Source organism: Xyrauchen texanus, chromosome 41 (genome assembly GCF_025860055.1).
Source record: "Xyrauchen texanus isolate HMW12.3.18 chromosome 41, RBS_HiC_50CHRs, whole genome shotgun sequence".
Classification (NCBI taxonomy): domain Eukaryota; kingdom Metazoa; phylum Chordata; class Actinopteri; order Cypriniformes; family Catostomidae; genus Xyrauchen; species Xyrauchen texanus.
In genome coordinates, this window is record NC_068316.1 from 8,559,419 (window position 1) to 8,583,508 (window position 24,090).

The 24,090-nt window shown below is 37.7% G+C and overlaps 1 protein-coding gene across 2 annotated transcripts in view; it reads right to left on the reverse strand.

Moving 5' to 3' along the window:
* The window catches only part of plppr5b (phospholipid phosphatase related 5b), a 72,473-nt gene that overhangs the window by 36,443 nt on the left and 11,940 nt on the right, over positions 1-24,090 (reverse strand). Inside the window, exon 3 of one of the 2 annotated variants that reach the window (XM_052113564.1) lies at positions 17,699-17,887. In XM_052113564.1, the coding sequence (XP_051969524.1) occupies positions 17,699-17,887 (189 nt within the window). Of the gene's footprint in view, positions 1-17,698; positions 18,077-24,090 lie in introns of those variants that run through there. The other variant, XM_052113565.1, reaches the window with a different exon arrangement.

A 24,090-nucleotide genomic window follows, 5' to 3' on the forward strand; every position in this document is an offset into this window, starting at 1 on the left:
GTTGGAACAATTCCAGATAGTAGACTCTTATTAATTATTGATAATACAAATGGACCAATCAACTCAAAAACTTTCCTAAATAGCACTGTAGGAATAACATCTTGTGGAGAAACTGTCGGCTTTAGCTTACAGACAATGTCTAAAAGTGTGGATAAGGAGATAGGCTCAAAATCGGACAGCACAGCATGAGTTACAGGTGTATCCATAGGCTCATATGAACACTGTTGTATATTCCTTCGGATGTCCGATATACGTCCGACAAAGAATTCCAAAAGATTTTCACATAAATTCATAGGTATAACTCCAGGCACCTCTAATCTGGGGTTCAAAAATAAATCAATTGTTGAGAAAAGAATTCTTGAATTTTGACGATTCTTCTCAATAATGTCTGAAAAAAATCTGAACCTGACTAGTAAATATAGCCGAAAAGTATGTGTGAATTTGAAAGTAAATTCAAAATTCAAACATGTAAAAATGAATACTCTAGCTTATAAAGATGATTTATGATTGTTATTTTTTCAATGTGTCATCATGCATTAATCTTAAACTTTTTCATATTTATTTGCTTATGTTAGTCAGTTTCACTGGTAAATTAAATAAGTCAACTTTACTTAATTTTTCAAAGTTGGTGTTCAGCATGCACTGGGCTTAAATAATGAATGAGCTTGCAGGGTTGCACTTGCACATTTATTAACATAGATTTTATTGTTAATTTTGTTTTAACATTTGGTAACTTCTTGTTTGTGCAGTAATTTTCTACTCAAAATAACCCGTTTATGATAAACAAAAACAGATCTGTTGACTGTCACAGTCATGATGTTTTGTGCACCAACTACTTAAAACTTTTATAACTACGAAGTCTTATAGACTACATAACATGAATGGAGTTTCCCTGTGGGAGGCTTCCATATGTCATTTGGTACATGATTAAACATGTTTGAAAGGAAAATTGTTGTATGTTGAAATAAGGTGTTTATTTAAAGTTTTTTCAAGCACTCTGTATATCTTATTTCTAAGTAAAAGTTATTGAATTTACTAAATTGTTTGTTAAATTTACTCACTCACTTTATATACAATAGTATGTCAAAGTTAAGTAGGTTTATTTCATTTCATACCATTATGAATTACTTAAAAAAGCTTGCAAAAATAAATGACCAATACGATTTACTTAAGTGTGTATATCTCACTTTGAGCAGATGTGGGAATGGCTTTCGATACAAATAGCACATAAGTGAGGAGCATTTAACAAACATAGTGAATACTTTAGGCACTTTGAGTATTTGTAAGCAATAAAATAAAAAAACGTTATTAGCAGTAAGAAAGTGTTTAGCAGCCATAAGTTACTGGTAAGCTAATACGAACCATCGAAAACACCTTCGTTTTGGCCAGATTTAGTTCTAAATTACGTAATTTCTGCTGTTCGTTCTTTGCTTTCATATGAAGTATGCTGGGGACTTGAGGTAAGATGGATAGCACAGATCTGAAATCTTAGTGAGAAGTAACACAGATTGGTCTTTTTCTCTGGCCCAGTTCACGAAGGCTGGGATTTGATAAGAAAGACTGAGGCAAATAAATCAGGGTTAGGATGCACATAAGGGACTCTGGGGTCTTTCTCTGGGTTCTGTCAGAGTGATTTATGAAATGGGTAAATTTGGTTTTGAGGCTTAAGCATGCAGAAAGGATCTTTTACTTCAAAAGCTGAGAGACCAAATCTCACTTTCTCAAACACACACATACAATGAGATGAAGAGAGGTGTAAAGTTCAGCAGTACCCATCAACCCCCTCCTCACTTCAAAACAGAACAATCAGTGAAGAGAGAATGATAGGGAAAGACAGAAAAAGAGAGAAATAAAAGGTGCAGGATAACATAACCACTTTAGAAAGACATCACACTCTCCAAGTCAACATGAAATAGAACCACAATCAATTATACTTCTATAATGTGACATATTCTATATTAAAACAGGATATTCAACAAGAAAAAATGTGGGGTGGGATTTAATTTGATCTATTGACAGAAAATTTTGTCTGGAATAACGTGCACAGATGAATCATTCACAGTATTGATTACATATCGACTTTAAACCAATGGACTGTACTTTATATTTCTAGGTAATTAATGCATACAACATATTTATCTTTATCACAGCCAGAAAAACCCTAATCTTTACATTGCATAGCTTTTGTAAATCATCTATGAAAATTAATCTTAGTAACTATAATACAGTCTTACTGATTGATATGATTTTAACAACAGAGGGTAAAAAATACGTCAAGTTGGCTAAGTGAATTTTGTTTAAACTCTGTGTTTATAATGTCAGAGGTTAAGGGCTGGATTAGACCTACATTATAAATGACTATGTACATTAAAACACATTTGACTGCAGATGGATCAGAGCAAACAGCGGTATAAACAAACAACTAATCTGCATTAGAAAACAAGAGGTTAAATCTTTGCAGTTAAGCTCCAAGCACAAGGATACACACCTCCAACTCGTGCCATTACAAGAGCTTGCAACCTGTTGCCTGTTGATCTTAAGAAAAAGGTGTAGAAAACAGGCAGTAAAGCATCCTAAAGATACAATTGAGCTAATTTCTGTAGATTTAGCGACTATTGGAATAGCATACAATGAACTACACTCACCTAAAGGATTATTAGGAACACCATACTAATACTGTGTTTGACCCCCTTTCGCCTTCAGAACTGCCTTAATTCTACGTGGCATTGATTCAACAAGGTGCTGAAAGCATTCTTTAGAAATGTTGGCCCATATTGATAGGATAGCATCTTGCAGTTGATGGAGATTTGTGGGATGCACATCAAGGGCACGAAGCTCCCGTTCCACCACATCCCAAAGATGCTCTATTGGGTTGAGATCTGGTGACTGTGGGGGCCATTTTAGTACAGTGAACTCATTGTCATGTTCAAGAAACCCATTTGAAATGATTCGAGCTTTACGACATGGTGCATTATCCTGCTGGAAGTAGCCATCTGAGGATGGGTACATGGTGGCCATAAAGGGATGGACATGGTCAGAAACAATGCTCAGGTAGGCCGTGGCATTTAAACGATGCCCAATTGGCACTAAGGAGCCTAAAGTGTGCCAAGAAAACATCCCCCACACCATTACACCACCACCACCAGCCTGCACAGTGGTAACAAGGCATGATGGATCCATGTTCTCTTTCTGTTTACGCCAAATTCTGACTCTACCATCTGAATGTCTCAACAGAAATCGAGACTCATCAGACCAGGCAACATTTTTCCAGTCTTCAACTGTCCAATTTTGGTGAGCTCTTGCAAATCGTAGCCTCTTTTTCCTATTTGTAGTGGAGATGAGTGGTACCCGGTGGGGTCTTCTGCTGTTGTAGCCCATCCACCTCAAGGTTGTGCGTGTTGTGGCTTCACAAATGCTTTGCTGCATACCTCGGTTGTAACGAGTGGTTATTTCAGGCAAAGTTGCTCTTCTATCAGCTTGAATCAGTCGGCCCATTCTCCTCTGACCTCTAGCATCAACAAGGCATTTTCGCCCACAGGACTGCCGCATACTGGATGTTTTTCCCTTTTCACACCATTCTTTGTAAACCCTAGAAATGGTTCTGCGTGAAAATCCCAGTAACTGAGCAGATTGTGAAATACTCAGACCGGCCCGTCTGGCACCAACCATGCCACGCTCAAAATTGCTTAAATCACCTTTCTTTCCCATTCTGACATTCAGTTTGGAGTTCAGGAGATTGTCTTGACCAGGACCACACCCCTAAATGCATTGAAGCAACTGCCATGTGATTGGTTGATTAGATAATTGCATTAATGAGAAATTACATTACATTACATTTATGCATTTGGCAGACGCTTTTATCCAAAGCGACTTACAGTGCAATTATTACAGGGACAACCTGGAGTTAAGTGCCTTGCTCAAGGACACAATTGTGGTGGCCATGGGGTTCGAACCAGTGACCTTCTGATTAACAGCCCTGTGCTTTACCCACTATGCCACCACCACTCCGTTTTTGAACAGGTGTTCCTAATAATCCTTTAGGTGAGTGTATATTATGCAGTGTATAGCATATATACTGTGCACAGTTGGCAGATTTTGTTTATGCATATAATACTCAGATGACCAACTGCATTTGCAGAACACACTAGGCCTTGAACTTCCATTTCCATTGTAATGGATATGAAGAAATATCTTCTGCTTAACTTATTGGAAAAATTCTGAATTGCATACTACCTTACTACTCATACTATTTCTGGCATATACGGCAGAAAAAGTAAGAGTAGTATGGTAGTATACGATTCTTAATTTAGCCATTATTTGTTCAGGTGTCAAATTAGCATGCTCCTCAAGACATGTATCCCAGTCCTTTCTTTGCATTGCAAGTGCAACTCTATCAGTTGAGCTACCACGCAATTCCATCGTACACGAACAAGCTTTTTTGGTTATGTAATGCAGACTTTAAAATGTAACACCTACTGTAACAGTCACATGCTGGTTTACCACGTTTCTCTAAGAGAGTTATTCTACTGCTTACCACTAGGAGGCTCTATTGACTGGTGTATAGCAAGATAGGTAGTAGTAGTTGTCTTCTGCATTGCTACAAGCCTCACTGAGTCCTGATTGGTAAACTGGTTTCAAGCTCAATTAATGACTCTTAATACATCGCCTTGTGGATCTCTTGAGAGCTCATGACTAAAGATGTATCTATGTTGGATTATCTACATGATGGATTATTTTTCAATTGGATTCTTTCACAGACTTCAATACCACCATATCTACATCTTGGCCAGACTTTCTTTATAATCATCAGATATATCAATCCGATACATCAATATAAAATAAGATTTTCGAGAATTTCAAAAACCCAGTACAATTTTGCCTTACTGTTTTATCGATTTAATTTATGTGAATACAAATTGGCGGGCCCTTCCCTTAAACAGATTTCTAACATTCGCATACTCCGTGTTGTTGAGGTTGTTATACTACACTTAAAATGTTTTGATGTCATAAGATTGCATTGTGTGAGGAACAGGGCAAAATTAAGTGTTTATGAACTGATAATCTGCTGTTTTATTCATGATTTGTGTGAAAGGGAACAAAAGTCGTTGCTGTTTCAGCACCTCTAGTGTTAATTTCACCAGGAAACTGCCACAAAATGTACAACGAGCAACATTTGCAAAAATGTAGGTATAGTAATGTGTTGATACCATTGTAAACATAACCAATGGCTGATTAAATAACAAATTCACATATATCTGCATAATGCAATGCCAATAAACAACACAACAACATTATTTTGAAAGAATGCCCATTTTACTAATGCCAAACCCTAGACCAGTAAAACAACCATCTCCAGCCTAATAGGTTGAGACTCACAACCAAATCAAACACGACATCTTGATCACTCATAGACCTGAACATATGTTGGTTTCTTGCTGGTATGTATGGACCAGATGATCGCTGTCAACAGAGGAGAGATGTTTGTTTGGACAAGGTTAATGAACAGCTAATTATTTGTTCTCGTGCTCCATTTTCTCCAGATAATTTTTTTCCTATCAGACATTTTAGCATCAGCTCAAGCCTGTTTACCTTCCATTGTTGAGCGACCGAAAGTGCGTTAAATCTGCAGCGTCAAAAATCCAGTTTGAGGTGCGTTGAAACCAGGAAGTAATTGTTACATGATCAGTGTAACTAACACTCCGCTGACGGTTAGGTTTAGGGTTTGTGCTTGGAATTAAAGTATATAAAATATACATTCCTCTTCACTGTTTTACAGCCTGTACAGCTGAAAACAATTAGCTTCACAACTCACTTTTGATGCACCTCTGTGGATTTCAGCCAAACAGCCCTTACCGCATTGGCCACTGGGGGCAGTGTTTCGAATTTTGGTAAGCACAGAACGATTTAAGCTAAATAGACAAATTCTTCATAAAGGAATCGTTCACCCAAAAATAAAAATGTGTTATTGTTTATTCAACCTCATGATGTTCCAAACCCAACACTCGTTGGGTTTGGAACAGATGCGTTACTACTTTGACCAAAATGTTAGAGAAAAGTCAAAATTTCAAAAGACAACTTCCTCTATTTGCTCGGCTGTTTCCTGCTGCATATTAAAATCAGCTGCAGAAATCATGCCAGTTTGATGTGTATACATTCTGCATCTATAATTCATGACTGACTGACATTCAAAAATGTTTTAAATAATAATAAGAGTGGTTTCATCACTTTCAAGTTCTGAAAAGTTTCATCCAAACCAAACTTGAGCACTGAAACATTTACAAGTCTGCCATCTGTTTGCTACACCTGTCAATAAATGTAGGGCTGTGGTAGAAGATGTACATCAAAGTGTTTTTATCGTTGTCACAACTATAATAAATCTTAATCCACAGGGGGAATAAAATATGAAAGACAAAATGTTACTCCTGCACAATGATCTTTGGATAGTACAGGCAAAGTCTCCACACATAATTCGACCACAGCAGAATACGAATGGATTTCGCACTGCACTTTATTAAGTCGCTCTGATCGAAAGCCTCAGCCATATACAATAAATTAAATATAATGATTAGGATTCCTCATGAGTTGTGAAGTTGTATGTAGTTTTGCTCACCTAATGATAACATAAATGAAATCTGAATCCATACACCTATATATAAACCTAGAAATGCCTAATGGGTCTGGTTAAATGTGTTTGAACGCATATCAGTGAATTGTGCTGAAATTATATGAAACTGTTTGTTGACTTGCCTCTGCTGGCTGTCAAAACTCAGTTGTGAGCTTTACTTTGATGTACAAGTGTGTTCCAAGACTTATAAGAAGTTGGGGGTTGTTTATGAGATGGATAGCCTGAAGGAAAAACTTTTCCTGTGCCTGACAGTTCTGGTGCTCAGAGCTCTGAAGTGTTGGCCAGAAGGCAACAGTTCAAAAAGGTAGTGGGCTGGGTGAGTGGGGTCCGGAGTGATTTTTCCAGCTCTTTTCCTCACTCTGGAAGTGTACAGTCCTTGAAGGGAGGGCAAGGGGTAACCAATAATCCTCTCAGCAGTCCAAACTGTCCTTTGTAGTCTTCTGATGTCCGATTTCGTAGCCAAACCAAACCAGATAGTTACTGAAGTCAGGAGGACAGATTCAATGACTGCTGAGTAGAACTGTATCAGCAGCGCCTGTAGCAGGTTTAACTTCCTCACCTGGTGAAGGAAGTACAACCTCTGATTTGCCTTTTTCACAATGGAGTCAATGTGGGTCTCCTAATTCAGGTCCTGAGAGATGATGGTGCCCAAGAACCAAAATGACTCCACTGCTGCCACAGTGCTGTTTAGAATGGCGAGCAAGGTCAGTGTTGATGTGTTCCTCCTGAAGTCAAATATCATCTCCACTGTTTTGAGTGTGTTCAGCTCCAGGTTTGTTTGACTACACCAGTGAGCCAGCCGTTCAACCTCTCTTCTGTATTGTTTCATTGGCATTTTGGATGAGGCTGATGACAGTAGTGTCGTCTGCAAACTTCAGGAGCTTGACAGAGTGGTCCTTGGTAGTGCAGTCATTGGTATACAGGGAGAAGAGTAGTGGGGAGAGCATACATCCCTGGGAGGCACCAGTGCTGATCTTACATGTGCTGGAAGTGAATTTACCCCGTCTCAATAGCTGCTGCCTTTCCATCAGAAAGATGACAGATAGACGTGGAAACAGAAAGTTGGTGTAATTTAGTCTGGGGAATAGCTGAGATGGTGTTGAAAGCCCACAAAAATTATCCTTGCATATGTCCCTGGTCCATCCAGATGTTGCAGGATATGACGCAATCCCATGCCAACTGCATCATCCACAGACCTGTTTGCTCGATAATCAAATTGAAGAGGATCTAGAAAGGATGAAGTGATGTCCTTCAGGTGGGCCAACACCAGTTTCTCAAATTACTTCATGACCACAGACATCAGAGCGACGGGTCTGTAGTCAACAAGTCCTGTGATTTTAGTTTTTTTTTTAGGATAGGAATGATGGTGGAACATTTGAAGTAGCTGGGAACTTTACACTGCTCCTGTGATCTATTGAAGATCTGTGTGAAGATGGGTCCAGCTGGTCAGAACAGGATTTTAGACAAGTGAGTGAAACGACATCTGGGCCCTATGCTTTGCTTGTCCTTTGGTTCCGGAAGACACAGCACACCTCCTCTTCACAGATCTTAAGTGCAGATTGAGTAGCAGGAGGGGGGTTGCAGGAGGTGTTGATGTTTAAATGAATTGAAGGTGAGACCAGGTGTCACTGGGCCTTTCAAATCTACAGTAAAACACATTTAAGTCATCAGCCAGTTGTTGCGGGATGATGTCTTGAAGACTTTTAGGCCTCTCCACTGATGCAGGTTCGTAAACTGAAAACTTGTTTTTCAGCTTATCAGAGTAGCTTCTTTTAGCCACTCTGATTTCCTTATTCAATGTGTTCCTGGCCTAACTGGATCCTCTTTGTCCTAAAGAAGCTTCCCGAGTTTTGCTGTAAACCATGGTTTGTCATTGTTGTATGTTAAATAAGTCCTAGTAGGAATGCACATATCTTCACAGAAACTGATATATGATGTCACAGTATCTCTGAGCTCATCCAGATTGGTGTCTGCAGCCTCCAATACACCATTTCCATTCAAACATGAATGGAAAGCCTCAACATTTTCATCCAGTTGATATGAAGATTACCGGTCACATCTTACTGCTTGAAATCTTTTGAGTTTGAATGCGTTATAAAAACAAGAATGCTAGAAGGAAGTTGTTAATGTTACATTTTTGGTTCTTCAGATCAGCATATTGGTTCTAGGTTAATTATTTAAGCACCAGTGCATAGATGGTTTAAGAACCTAGAATAACAAGTTATTTGTGGGTCAGTCTCACAACACCTGTCAAGAACATGTCTGGGTCAAATTTCAGCCCACAATCAAAAGAAATAAACAGAAAATTTGTGACAACATTGTGAGTATTTTCATGACAATTATGTACATTCCCCAGACTCCTCAATAGCCCGCCCAATCATTATTACTGTAAATAAAGATGTATCATTTACATTTTTAAATATTGATAAAACAGATTTTTTAACATTACAGTAATGAGATTTTGTAAAGAAAACAAGCTTATGTGTCATGAAAATAATGTCACAATGCAAACATTCTTAAAGGGATAGTTCCCCCAAAAATGAAAATTCTCATAATTTACTTCACAATATATGTTGCAGCTTAGTTATAGTTATTAGTCATGTAGTAATTGTTTTCTTATGTGACACAGACAGTCCCCTTGGAGCAATCTGGGTTAACTGCCTTGCTCAGGGGCACATGGTGAGGATGTGTGAGTGTGTAGGAGTATGCATTTGTTACAGAATAAGACACGTTTACATAAAAGTTAACAAATCCACTTCAAATCCATCATGAGCTGAAATGACATTGGTGCTGTGAACTGATTTGCCAGCACATTAAAACTTAATCTAATCACTTCATTTGTCATGTCTATAACACTGACCTTTTGCTATAATAATGTGATCTGCAAAAGCCATCATGAAAAGTCATTAAAGAAATAATTCACTCAGAAATGAAAATTCTGTCATCGTTTACTCACCCTCAAGTTGTTCCAAAACAGTATAACTTTCTTCTGTGGCACACAAAAGGTAAAGCAGATTCTGCCTACGATCTCCTTTTGTGTTCCACAGAAGAAAGTTAAAAGGATTTGGAACAACATGAGGGTGATTTTATGTTTTAATCCTTTTTAAATGAAAATATAATGGGCAAAAAAGTCCAAGCGTTATCCAAATGTCATAATGTCTAGAGGTTAAGGCAGACAATTTTAAGACTGCACATAAATAATGCAGTTTCAAATCATATGCTGTATAAAAAAACAAAACATTCTCCTTACCATGGCATGCACCCTAACAAATAACTGTCCATTTTGCCAATATCAGCTCAAACTAGGTAATATCTCTGTCTAGGCGGAGCTCATATCTTTGCTGCGAGCCTTTCAGACTGCAAATCAGAGTCTGCTAGCTTCAATAGTAGTCTGTTGTAGAGTTTATGAACAGTAGTTTGTGGAGACAGGGTTCACCTCTCTTTGCGACAGCTTTAGTTGGGGTCAGAGAGTTGCTACATGGCGGCTGGATTGTTATTTTTTGTGTCTAGAAAAACATGATCCAATATCTGTCTGTGCCACTCTGCTCTGAAAGGTGTCATGGAGAAAAATAACCAAGCTGCCATGTATCAACACTTTTAACCTGTCTGCACTATACTGTAAATGAAAAATGCTTTATCTTTTAGAGTCTGGTAACAGTCCAGGGGGATTAACTGAATGGAAGCTCTCTTTATTTATACCGTTCTTTTTTCTTCTTCTCACTCTGTACACATTATACTGCATTCTCACTATGGTACTCAAAGCCAGAACCACCTGGACTTGTGTTGCCAGTCTTTACTATTAGCATAAAGTCTGGTCCACATTGCAGCTTATTCTGGCCAAGAATGGCCCAGTTAGACATAAGTAGTGCCCGACCGATATTATCGGCTGATATCAGCATTTCACAGATATATCGGTAGATATATAAAACTTTTTTCACAATATATAATGCAGAAAACAATGCTTAGGGTGATTTAGAATTGGTGGCATGACATAGTTTGTCGCGCAGAGCACGCTCTGACTAGGGTTGCAACGGTATGATATTTTCATGGTACGATAACTGTCTCAGAAAATATCACAGTATACGGCATTACATAATTATTATTATAAGTTACAATTAAGGCTGTCCGATTTGAACTGCGATTATGATGGTAATGTTTTCCACATGTTCAACTGCAAAAAGGCTACTGGGGTTTTCACACTTGAGCCTTCTTAAAAAGACCCAAACTGAGACCTTTTTTCAGTTCAGTTCTTGTACTTTACTTGAGTGTTACCATGGCATTTTCAATTACTTTATACTAACACTCCACTAAATAATGTACTTTTTTCAATGTTGACAATGTTTAATAATAAAGTCAAATATTCTTTGATAAAAATATTTAAGAAAGCAGCCTTCCGAATACCTTTCCTTAGTCATATCGGTGCACAATCCTCATAGAAAAGGTCTGTTTTCATTCCAGCTCAAATTAAATATATCGGCCACCATATCGGTAATCTGTGAATTTTCCCCTCTAAAACCTGTATCGGTCTCAAATCCCATATTGGTCAGGCTCTACTGATAAAACATGCAAACCAACTACAGCTGTCTTTTTTTTTTTTTATGTGACATTTAGAGCAGTGGTTCTCATAGTGTGGGCGAGGTATTAGGGGCACAGAAGACATGATTGTGACTGTAAATGAAATATAGGGATAGTTCAAAATTCAGTCAATCTTTACTCATCCCTGTGTTGTTATAACCCTATATTACTTTCTTTTTCTTAACACAAAGGTAGAAAATGTAAAAGAAATGTTGTGCTCAGTGATGTCATACAATGGCAGTTTATGGTGACTACATCTACAAGCTTCAAAAGAATGCAAAAGTATAATTAAGAAGCCTAATAAATTCTTCCATGAGACACATGATAAGCATAAGATAAGGTTTGGTGAGAAACAAACCGAAATCTAATATATTATTTAGTGTAAATGTTCATGTACAATTGATCTCCTGTGCGCATTAATGATGGGGCACAAGAGCAACAGTTCATGTAGCCCCCTGGCAACATTGGGAGGGGGGGTTCAAGCTAAAACTTGTTTATCTAAAAACAGGTCCGCCACAGCGATAGCAATAACAGAACGCAACACAGCTGCACATAAACAGAGAACAAAACTACCTAATCATGTCTGAAGAGTTTATAGTCGAAGAACTTATGCATTTCTGTCTTTTTTTGTTTGTTTTTGGACCAGTGAAGAGTTACCTGCGCAATGCTGAAAATAGAAAACAAACAATCGCTCCTCACTGCTGGTTAGGACAAAAAATCTGATTACCACACAAAAGAAACCTTTTATAGCATGCTGTTTGTCGTCAGGTTAGTAAAGTATGTTAGTATGTTTTTGTTTGATTTCAGAGTGCTCCGTTCCAAAAAAATAAGGCTGGGCATAGAAATGAATCAAACCTTGGGGTGGCTCGCAACCTACAGTAGCAACCACTAAGAACACACTAGTTACGCCTACCAACACCCTAACAACCGCAACAACCACTCAGACCACTTTAGCCACCACCCAGAACATTGTCTTGATCCCTGTATATTTAGAAGAGACAATGAAACACCAAAATGTTAGGTGGGATCTAAATAAAACGAAAGGATCCCAGGATTCATAAAAAAAATGATAACAGACAGTAATGCGATGTCCAAATATCACATCTGAAGCACATCTTTCCATCTGCTGCCATTCATCGGTCATCCATATTGGGAGGATAAAGAACCAAACTGAGAGCTGACAGAACTGCAAAGGTCGAGCGTGGTGGCACTTCAGATTGAGTCACTGCCCATGATGAAATAATGTGGGCTGGAGAACACTAAATTACAGACAGTGAGATGTGAGGTGTCTGTACAGACAGTTTACTGTTCTGCCTATTGAAAAAAAAAAAAAGTAAGTTTTCAATAAACAAGCTTCATTCAACAACTATGCAGTGAACGGTGACAAGTCAAGCTAATGAAGACATTCAGTGTGGTGCAATGCCTGATGTAATCTAACATCAAAGGCTTCATTTTGAGTTGGATATGGGGAAAGAGGGTTTTTACGATTTGGAGGCTTAATTTATGCATGCATAGGAAATGAATAATCTCATTATGCTTATTTATGAAGATGGAATACATGCAGTAAACATGGCTAGACTATTAGATATTCATAGTCATCCATACATGATAATGAGTGTAAGTCACTTTAATGGTTTTAGAAATTACCTTTAATTAGCATTGGTATGTGATGTTGCTCCCCTGCCCTCATAAATGTACAAATGATGGAAAACAACAGTGTGCACTAAATGCTGTTATGACTTACACACAAATCTTGTTTTAAAGATTCTTGGTGTGCGTTATTTCTGTGCCTCTGACAGCCTACCAACACTGCACAAAATTGTTGCACATATTAAGAAGTTTTATTATTATTATTATTATTATTATTATTATTATTATTAAAACCTCTCCTGTTTGCATCTCTAGCTTGATCTACTTTCAGTGACATACCAATCAATAACCATAAACATTCAAAATCACACAATGTTTTAAACTTTTCTTACATATGTCTGAGCTGCCTTCATGCAATAAATCAAAATGTAGGACTTATCCACATTAAACTTAATATAAACAAACAACATTTCTTAATATAAAATAACTGGTCAATCATGACACATCAAATTAATTATCAACAAATAATACTTTCCCATCAAAAACATATCCACTTAAAAATAGACAACCTACAGGACAGATTGTTATACATAGACTGATCTTCAGTGGTGGACAGTAACGAAGTAAATGTAATTCGTTACTGTACTTAAGTAGCTTTTTTGTGTATCTGTACTTTACTGAAGTATTTAAATTTGGGGAGACTTTTACTTTAACTCCACTACATTTCAAAGTCAAATATCTTACTTTTTACTCTACTACATTTTCAAAATCAGTCGTTCCTTTTTATTTATGAGTGGATAAAAACGTAACTGGTCAAACGAGCCACCAATCACAGTACAACGCGCGCGCTATGTTTTGAACTTGCCTTGGCGGCATCTACTATGCGCGAACCAGGGGTGCATTTCCCAAAAGAATCGTTAGCCAACTATGGTTGCAAGTTCCGTTGTTATCATCATAGTTCAACGAGTCGGTGTTTCCCGAAACCATCGTTCCAACGAACATTCGCAAACAGCATCGCAGAGTTGTGTGGTTGGACCGACAGCTCTCGACCTGTGGTTAGAAGCAGAGTTTCTTGTTATTATAGCATGTGGGCTTAATAAATTATTATCTTGAGCCAAATAAGCAAGATGACATTCAGTACAATCAGTATCATTTATTTAGAAGACATTCAAATGTACTTTATGTCTTTTAGTTTGTCAATAGATTTAAAGCACCATTTTTGAAGAGTGCGCATGTGTGAACGTTCTCTAGTGCGTAAGAACGAGCCTATGATTGAATCTGGAAATAAAGCAAATAACTGAGAAAAATATGAGATAGTCCTCAGATGACATGTCCGTAATTTATAGCAAAACATCTAGCATTAATTCGATCGCAAACAGATTCATTAAAAGTAGTTTTTACTCCACCACATGTGTGACATCATTAACCAACGTGGTTGAACAACCAATTTGCGGTTTCGGGAAACAGTCGTGACTAGCAAGTTGATTTCTTCAACAGTGCATCGTACTACGGTAGTGGAGCAGCAAGTTACGTCGTTGTACGGGAAACGCACCCCAGAGCCGTTAAATATGAGAGTTGCGAACATAGACGGTTGCGACAGTGATCTCTCCGCCGCGCGGTCAAGTGATTCGTGTAGCTCTCAATAGTTCCAAACAAAATGCGTTGCCAATGATTTTAATATATATATATAAGAAACAATATATATATATTCTATGTATGTGTGTGCACGCGTGTGTCTGTATATATATATATATATTTAATGGCATTGTGCAGGTTTATGTGAATGTATCATAACATTAGGATGTTAATAATTATGACCATAGACACTCGAGAAAAATATATACAGTAAATACTGTAAATGTATTATACCTTATGGGAACAGTCCCCTTCCCTCCAAAATTAAACACACAAAAAATTTATTCAATTCAAATATACATATATATATTGTCACGAACCCCGCTCCCTCGCTCCGCCCCCTCGAGCTCGCACGCTCGTTTTGCTCCCTCGAGCTTCCACGCCCTTTCTGCTCCCTCGAGCTTCCACGCCCTTTCTGCTCCCTCGAGCTCGCACGCTCGTTCTGCTCCCTCGAGCTCTCATGCTCGTTAGCAGGTCTCCCTCCTCGGGCTCGCAAGCCCGCTCTCAGTCACCACATTAGTTTCACCTGTACTCGTCTGATCACCCATCATTGTTTACACCTGCACTCGCCCCTATATATATATATCACAACCTTTCGTCTCACTCCTGTTGGTTATTGTGTTTAGTTTCCCGTGTCTTTGCCCCCCGCTAGTCCCGTCTAGTTCCGAACTCCCCTGTGAATAGTTACCCCTTAGCTTGCCAGCTCGAGTGTTCCCCTAGTTCCCCTGTCTTTGATCCCGCTAGTCCCGTCTAGTTCTGCGCCCTAGTTGTTAACTGTTTTCCCGGCTTCGACCTCTCGCTCTCGTTGACCACTCTCTCCCAGATTTGCCCCTTTGTTCCGTTCTGATTCCCCGGCTTTGACCTCCCGCTCTCGTTGACCACTCTCATTGGATTTGCCCTTGTTTGTACTTTTGCCTGCTTTGCTGTAAATAAAAGCAGTTTCCCACCGACATTGTGACTGTCTCGTCTTGTGTGTGTGTGTGTGTGTGTGCGGGTTACATATATACATACATCTGACTAATTAATGTCATTTTATTAATAGATTGGTGTGCCAAGAGTGACATTAGTCTTCATGTAGACTGAGTTAAGCAAGAGTCTTGTGACAAATTATAATAGGACATTATGGCCATAAAAAATCATAGTACTTGGATACTTACAGGTGAAACTCGAAAAATTAGAATATCGTGCAAAAGTTCATTAATTTCAGTAATTCAACTTAAAAGGTGAAACTAATATATTATATAGACTCATTACAAGCAAAGTAAGATATTTCAAGCCTTTATTTGATATAATTTTTATGATTATGGCTTACAGCTTATGAAAACCCCAAATTCAGAATCTCAGAAAATTAGAATATTGTGAAAAAGTTCAGTATTGTAGGCTCAAAGTGTCACACTCTAATCAGCTAATTAATCCAAAACACCTGCAAAGGGTTCCTGAGCCTTTAAATGGTCTCTCAGTCTGGTTCAGTTGAATTCACAATCATGGTGAAGACTGCTGACCTGACAGTTGTGTAGAAAACCATCATTGACACCCTCCACAAGGAGGGAAAGCCTGAAAAGGTAATTGCAAAAGAAGTTGGATGTTCTCAAAGTGCTGTATCAAAGCACATTAATAGAAAGTTAAGTGGAAGGGAAAAGTGTGGAAGAAAAAGGTGCACAAGCAGCAGGGATGACCGTAGCCTGGAGAGGATTGTCAGGAAAAGGCCATTCAAATGTGTGGGGAGCTTCACAAGGAGTGGACTGAGGCTGGAGTTACTGCATCAAGAGCCACCACACACAGACGGGTCCTGGACATGGGCTTCAAATGTCAAACGTCTTACCTGGGCTAAAGAAAAAAAGAACCGGTCTGTTGCTCAGTGGTCCAAAGTCCTCTTTTCTGATGAGAGCAAATTTTGCATCTCATTTGGAAACCAAGGTCCCAGAGTCTGGAGGAAGAATGGAGAGGCACACAATCCAAGATGCTTGAAGTCCAGTGTGAAGTTTCCACAGTCTGTGTTGGTTTGGGGAGCCATGTCATCGGCTGGTGTTGGTCCACTGTGCTTTATTAAGTCCAGAGTCAATGCAGCCGTCTACCGGGACATTTTAGAGCACTTCATGCTTCCTTCAGCAGACAAGCTTTATGGAGATGCTGACTTCATTTTCCAGCAGGACTTGGCACCTGCCCACACTGCCAAAAGTACCAAAACCTGGTTCAATGACCATGGTATTACTGTGCTTGATTGGCCAGCAAACTCGCCTGACCTGAACCCCATAGAGAATCTATGGGGCATTGCCAAGAGAAAGATGAGAGACATGAGACCAAACAATGCAGAAGAGCTGAAGGCCGCTATTGAAGCATCTTGGTCTTCCATAACACCTCAGCAGTGCCGCAGGCTGATAGCATCCATGCCACGCCGCATTGAGGCAGTAATTAATGCAAAAGGGGCCCAAACCAAGTACTGAGTACATATGCATGATTATACTTTTCAGAGGGCCGACATTTCTGTATTTAAAATCCTTTTTTTTTATTGATTTCATGTAATATTCTAATTTTCTGAGATTCTGAATTTGGGGTTTTCATAAGCTGTAAGCCGTAATCATAAAAATTATATCAAATAAAGGCTTGAAATATCTTACTTTGCTTGTAATGAGTCTATATAATATATTAGTTTCACCTTTTAAGTTGAATTACTGAAATTAATGAACTTTTGCATGATATTCTAATTTTTCGAGTTTCACCTGTAAGTACATTTGAAGGCAAATACTTTTGTACTTTTACTCAAGTGAATGTTTAAAGGCAGCACTTCTACTTTTACTTGAGTAATATTTTACCTTGAGTATCTTTACTCTAACTCAAGTACATGGTATGTGTACTTCGTCCACCACTGCTGATCTTCATGCAATCACTCATGTTTTTAATCAATGATGCAAATCACAAACTGACATCAATAACAGTTCCAGTATCAATGAAAATCAATCTTAACTCACACTTCAAACAAAGGCACTGACCAATGAAAGGCAATATCAAGTAATCACGTAAAATCAATAACATTATGAAGTTTCTTATCAATCAGTAACACTTAACACAAGTGTCTTTACTGAACCCATTCCATGCCTCTTACACTCATTATTGTCATTAATGTATTATTCAAGTCACTTGCAAATATATTTATCAATGAAAATTAATATCAAGTGAAAGTTTAACAATCAACAACAATTCAATTTAATATAAAATCACGTATCATTCTCTAGCCTTCACTCCCAATCACATTCTTATCAGTCACAAACTCACCACCAGTGTGGGGACTCCAGTGACCACCGCGTAGAGCAAGGCGGGCGGGATCGCACTCCTATCATCCGGTCCGAGGTAAGGTTTCGTGTAGGCAGTCTCGTAGCAGAAGAAGCCCTGCACGTGCACGTTGAACGTGTCCGTGTATTCGAAGTAGTACGCCAGCATGACCGTGCCCGCCATGATCACCAGCTGGAAATAAAGCATGGTCGTCAGAGGTTGGGGCAGGAACATTTACCAACAATCCACAGGAGAACCTTCAAACACCTGTTTTAGTGCAAGTACAGTCCCCGTTAGACTTCCCGCATCTCGCCAGGGTCTGACGCTCCGAGCGCACGCGAGGTTGTCACACGAAGACGCACGCGCTCGCATGGCATTCCGCTCGAGCCGGAATGAGAGAGAGAGAGAGAGAGCGAGAGGCTAAGCGCGATATGTTCCCGTCTGTGAGGTGCGCGCTCTTCACTCCAGACTGATTATGAGGAGGAGAACAGACGTCAGGCGCCGTGCACGCGCCTTTCATCATCATCATCATCCGCTCAGATAGAAAAACTTTTCCCTCAATCACCAAATGACAACTCTGCTCTTTAATCACGCAAGTAGGGTAACCCTTGAAAACTTGTTACATCAACAAAACTTTGGTAACTTGATATTAGCCGCCATACGAAAACGCACTGAAATCATTCGAAATTATAGAAATATTCTGAAAGCTTCTTACACATCTGTGAAGATGATGTCATATTAATTGTATTATGATGACAGATAGATAGATAGATAGATGGATGGATGGATGGATGGATGGATGGATGGATGGGCAGACAGACGGACAGACACATAGATAGATTGGTTTATTCAGGGCCGTACCAAGGTCATCTGGGCCCTCTGACTGTATATTGCTCTGGGCCCCCTATTAAAAAAAGACTGTTTTGAATTTGTTGTGGGGGTCCCCTGGACCTTTGGGCCCCTAGAATTGTTACCACCTTTCACACCACTAGCTACGGCCCTGGATTCAAGATTAAATTCTGGTGACTTTGAGAGAAGCATTTTTTTATTAAATTTCTTCCAGTAACCGTAAAGAAAAAAAGTGTTCTCGTGCAAAACAAAAGAACGAAAAATGAACCACAACAAATAGAGCAGGTGTTTCTGGCATTTTTATCAGTTGAAGAATTTCTTTTTAACTTGACGCTGCATCTAAAAATGCAGCGCTCCCGTGAGAGATGCTAAAAGTGAAAAGTGACACAGTTGTCAAAGACATCCATCTAGTGAATATTTACATGGAAAACGATTGAAAAACAGCGCGAGCGGACGCAAAAACACTTGTAGTTTGAACAGCCCCTTGTTCACATGACACATCACTAGCTGAAGTTTCTCAAAATTACCTCTCAAAAAGACTGCCTTTTGTTTCAGTTGATTGTAGATACATTTTCACTGTATCCAGCGCTGTATTAGTAAATATCCCGTTATTGTTTTACGGTGTGAGAAACCGCTCCAAATGATTCAGTGAGAGAGCGCTCTGAACGAATTGTACCGAATCACGAATCAATTCAGACAGTTTTGCGAGCCCGTTTGACCAATTCACTGAAAAGAACCAACTCAAAAGATTGATTCATTACTCAAGTATAATTTTGAAACTGTATTTTAACGTTTACAGGTTTGCCCATTCACTTCTATTGTAAGCAAGGCACTTAAAATCAGGGGCGTAGTCCCCCCCCCCCGAAACTACGCCCCTGATTTTAAGTGCCTCGCTGTGCCTTCTTTTTAAGAAAAGGATGGACAACTAGAAATAGTTGTCGATTTAACTTCTATTAAACACAGAATATTCCTTTAAAGGTGCACTTGGTAATTCTCTCAGGAAATCCTATATACACCTGAATTGTAATTTTGCAATATATGTAGGAAATCATGACAACTCACATTCAAATTAAGATATACAGTCATATCTGTAACCTTATATAAGCTGTTTAATTCTGCATGGAGAGGATCCGCTTATGGAGGCTGCCATGTTAGAATCACATGACCAACCGAATACTACTCAATACTTAATCTCAGTAACTGTCCTGTTATTTGACACTTTCACTCATTGATTAAAACAATCATGGCTGACAGTCAATACTACATTTCTACAATGACATCTGAAACTGAAAACTATTGATTATAAATGATGCTGCATCCAAGCCGCTAGGTGTCAGTGTAAGTCCAAGATGACACAAAGACAAAAGTATTTTAGGTAAGAGTCCACCTTTAAGTTACAGAGATCAATCTTCTACACTTATTTTCAGAAAAACTATTATCAAATATGGTCTTATTCAAATTGATGTCTTCTATGATGCACAAAACTGCTAAAAAATAAATTAGGAACCAATTGTGAACAAGTCATTGTGTTTTCTACAGTACTGCATGTGTCAGCATAGCGTTGCTCTCTGATGAAAAACACAGATCTACATAAAAAACATTTTTCAATAGACAGCCTGATTAAACATCTTTTCATTGGTCGTTTCGATGCACAATTCAAAGAGTAGGAAGAGGTCATTCGGCACATTCCGTCTATGGTAAAAGTCAAAACTGCCAAAAGTGGAGTTATGTGTTTTTCATCGGATAGCAATGATAAGCAGGTCACACAGTTGCATTATTGGATAACAGAATAAAAAAGCCCACAATTTCATGACAACTTCCTGATGAACTGCGAAACTGTTTAATTAAAATAACCGTGAACTTATCTTAAAAGCTTTGCCATTTGACCTTCTCAGTTATCACATTCCTTTTTAATAACACACCTCATATATTAAAACATCAAACAGCTGTGATTAAGTCTTATGTGGATTAATGTTTTCTCTTGTCTAAAAACATTAATAAAACGTACATACTTATGAAATCATATCCCCTGCTGGAACCCCCTCAGATGTTCACATTAACAATGAAGAGAATCAATTACTGCGCTGGCATATGTGTGACAGGGTGATGCGGCAGAGCTGTACATCTGTTATAAACTCTAGGAAAACTAATCATGATTATTGGGCAGCTGTTATTTACATTACTGTAACAGCGCTGATATTTTTTGTCTGAGTGCGTCAGAGCAGAAAAATGGCAGCTGCGCTGATAAATGTAGGTGTAGATTCATTTGTTTTTTTCTTAAACGGATCATATTTGTATAATTTTCAAGTGCACTTGTACTGTATTATAAACAGGTAAAACAAACATAATTCAGTTTCACATGATGATTTTCTACCTTCTCTGAGCCTTTTAAGGGAGTATTCACCCAAAATAAAAATTCTGTCATCATCATGAACACCCTCATGTTGTTTTAAATCTTTTAGACTTTCTTCCGTGGAACAAAAAAGACATTAGGCAAAATATTAGATGGAGTCACAATTCACTTTCATTGCATGTTTTTATTTTCATACAATGGAAAGAAATTGTTTCTGTGTGTTATATAGTGTAACATACTGTATATATTACTTATTATATGTTATTCTGCATACATACAGTATCATTTCATCAAAATTGCTATTCATATTTCCAGTGATCCTTTCCAATACAGAAACTATTAGTCTTGCAGAGACCTTTCCTTTAACATGTGAGCTCAAGAATATGATTCATGATCCTAGGGATCTTGTTACTATATACGAGAATGTTCTGTGTATGATGTATCACCGAACACGAAAACCCTATTCTACACTTTTACAGTTTCGAAGCAGTAAGGAACCGACTGACCTATATATTGAGTTAGCAATGACCTAAAGACAATTAAATCAGATCGTATCAAAGACATAATTTACAGTAAAGTACCACATTTACTGTAAGTGGAGTGGTGGTGGCATTGTGGGCTAAAGCATATAACTGTTAATCAGATGGTTGCTGGTTCGATCCCCACAGCCACCACCATTGTGTCCTTGAGCAAGGCACTTAACTCCAGGTTGCTCCGGGGGGATTGTCCCTGTAATAAGTGCACTGTAAGTCACTTTGGATAAAAGTGTAAATGTAAATGCATTATCAAGTGAAGACTAGAAATGAATAAAACCAAATACATACTAAAGATCTAAAATACATACCTCTTAAAATAAAATGCTTCTGTTTGCACATTTGACTTACAGCTTCTAAATAAACAGTATTTATTAAAATGCAAAATAACAGAAAGACGCTTCAAAGCAACTTGTGAGCATTATCCTTTACAATATGCTTCATGTGAAATTCATGTCCTGTCTTCAATGTGCTTGAGAAGATCTGAAGGGCTTCTCTATGCTTTTTTTATTTATTATTATTTCTTTTTTCATATTTGTGTCAAGCTGAGAAATACTGAAATAAATATCACACTAGGAAAGGAAAAATAAAACTTTTATACACTGCATATAAGTAGGGTTGAACAGCTTCTTATTCAGAACCAGTTCCATTTTTTTGTATTATTCTGGAATCTAATGATTTTCATGACTTTGGGTTCCATTAACTGTTCTCGAATGTGCATTCTTCTTAAAATACTCTGACAGTGTTTTCTGCATTAGCATTCAGCAGGACTGCAACGGCGCTATTAAATCAGTAGTAGCAGAAATATACAGCATACACAGTGCAGCCCGATTCCATATAAATGTACTTATTATAAGTCAGTTATTTTGAATCTAAAGCACGAAACATACAATGTTACCTCCTGAAAGAATTAAGAATTATTCAATTAATAAAATATATTAATTAAAATGTTATGTAAACACCTTTTGCATGAATCTGGGCTGTTAAAATAGCTACTGAGGGCAGCAAATCCTATAAGAATTAAATTTTTTATTTCCAAATAATTCTTCCTCAAAAGTATGAGAATGGAACTGTTTAGGAACCAAAATCAGAATCGTTAAATTCCTTACAATTCCCATCCTTACATATAAACTTATAATGGCAACCTTTTATACTGAACAATGTAGGGGGTTGAAAATTCAATTACAGAATAACTTGAACATTTCATTTGTACGGTACATTATGGTAGGATTTTGGTATTTGTACGTTGGTTTTGTCAACATGAAAATCAAAATTGACCGTATTTACTTTAATGCATGTTTCCGGTCTTAAATTTGCATGCGTTATGAGTATCTGTTAAAAAAAACAAACAAAAAAAACAATAACAAGTTTTAATAATAAACAAATTTTTTATTCTGTTATGAGACGATCAATTCCTGGTGGAAAGAGCATGTTTACATTTTTGTCATTTTGAAATCTGTGCAGGTGTGTTACAATATTAGATTTGATTTGGAAGAGTTAGCATGCTGAATTTAAAACTTGTATATTGCATTATTAAAGAAAGGACTCCTGGCAAACAGACAGCAAGAAGAGTTAATTAGTGTTTCAGGGCCACAATACTAACGACTAATTAAATAAAGTTCAACTACGACATCTGCATGTTTAATTAAAGTCATTTAAATATAGTCTGCCTAAACATTAGATGTCTGAAATGTAGAATAACAATGTTTCCTGTTAGGAACAATAGTTATGATGATAACTTCCTGTTGTAATTGCTGTGCGCAGGTAAATAAAGGAGGTATAATGGTTGCGTGTCGAGACCTGTATGTCATGCAGAGAAGATTATTTCCTGGCAAATGATAATAGATAGTTATCACTACTTTGTAAAGATAATTACAAAGTAGATAAAACTCACACTCTTAACCCTAATGTTCAAAGTCATTCATTGTATTGAGCAGGAAGAATTAATGAGACCTTTTAAGTAACATGAATTGTTTGTTGTTTTGAATTTAAATAACTTTTCTTTTTTTAATTTACATGAAATTAAATTGTCCAATTGAACTTAAAGATGTCCAGTATGTCCAGAGTTGGCGAAACTAAACCTTTCTCCAAAAAGCCTTGGTTTGCTATAAAAATTATTTAAGCTATTGGGCATTCCTTGTTCCTCTTTTTTAAGCTTGGCTTAATGTTTTTGTGTTGGGACAACATGCATATTTTTTGTTTGGAAACTGAAACTGGGCAGGGGATTTCTAATTGATGTATTTAAGTTGAGATTACATGTTCATTTTAAGTTAAACATTTATTAGTTAACTTACACATCATTTCAAGTTAAAACCCATTAACATGCATTTGTAGCACATAATTAAAATCTGAAAACTGTATTAACTTTATTAACGTAAAACATTTGATGTAGCTGATTGCCTCCCTTTTTTTTTAATGGTTTACACTGTATCGAAGATCCGCTTAGTCACTATCATTTTAATTAATAATACATGCAAATATGTTCAATGCTACAAGTAGAACCCAGCAGGTTTACCTTTTACCTACATTGTCACATTACTACAGCAAAACTGTTTTCTGGGAACATCCAAAGATGATCTAATTAGTCTGATCTCATGAAATGTATGTGACAATGGCAACATTTTTGGAAACCAAAATTATGTGCTTCATGACATGTTTGA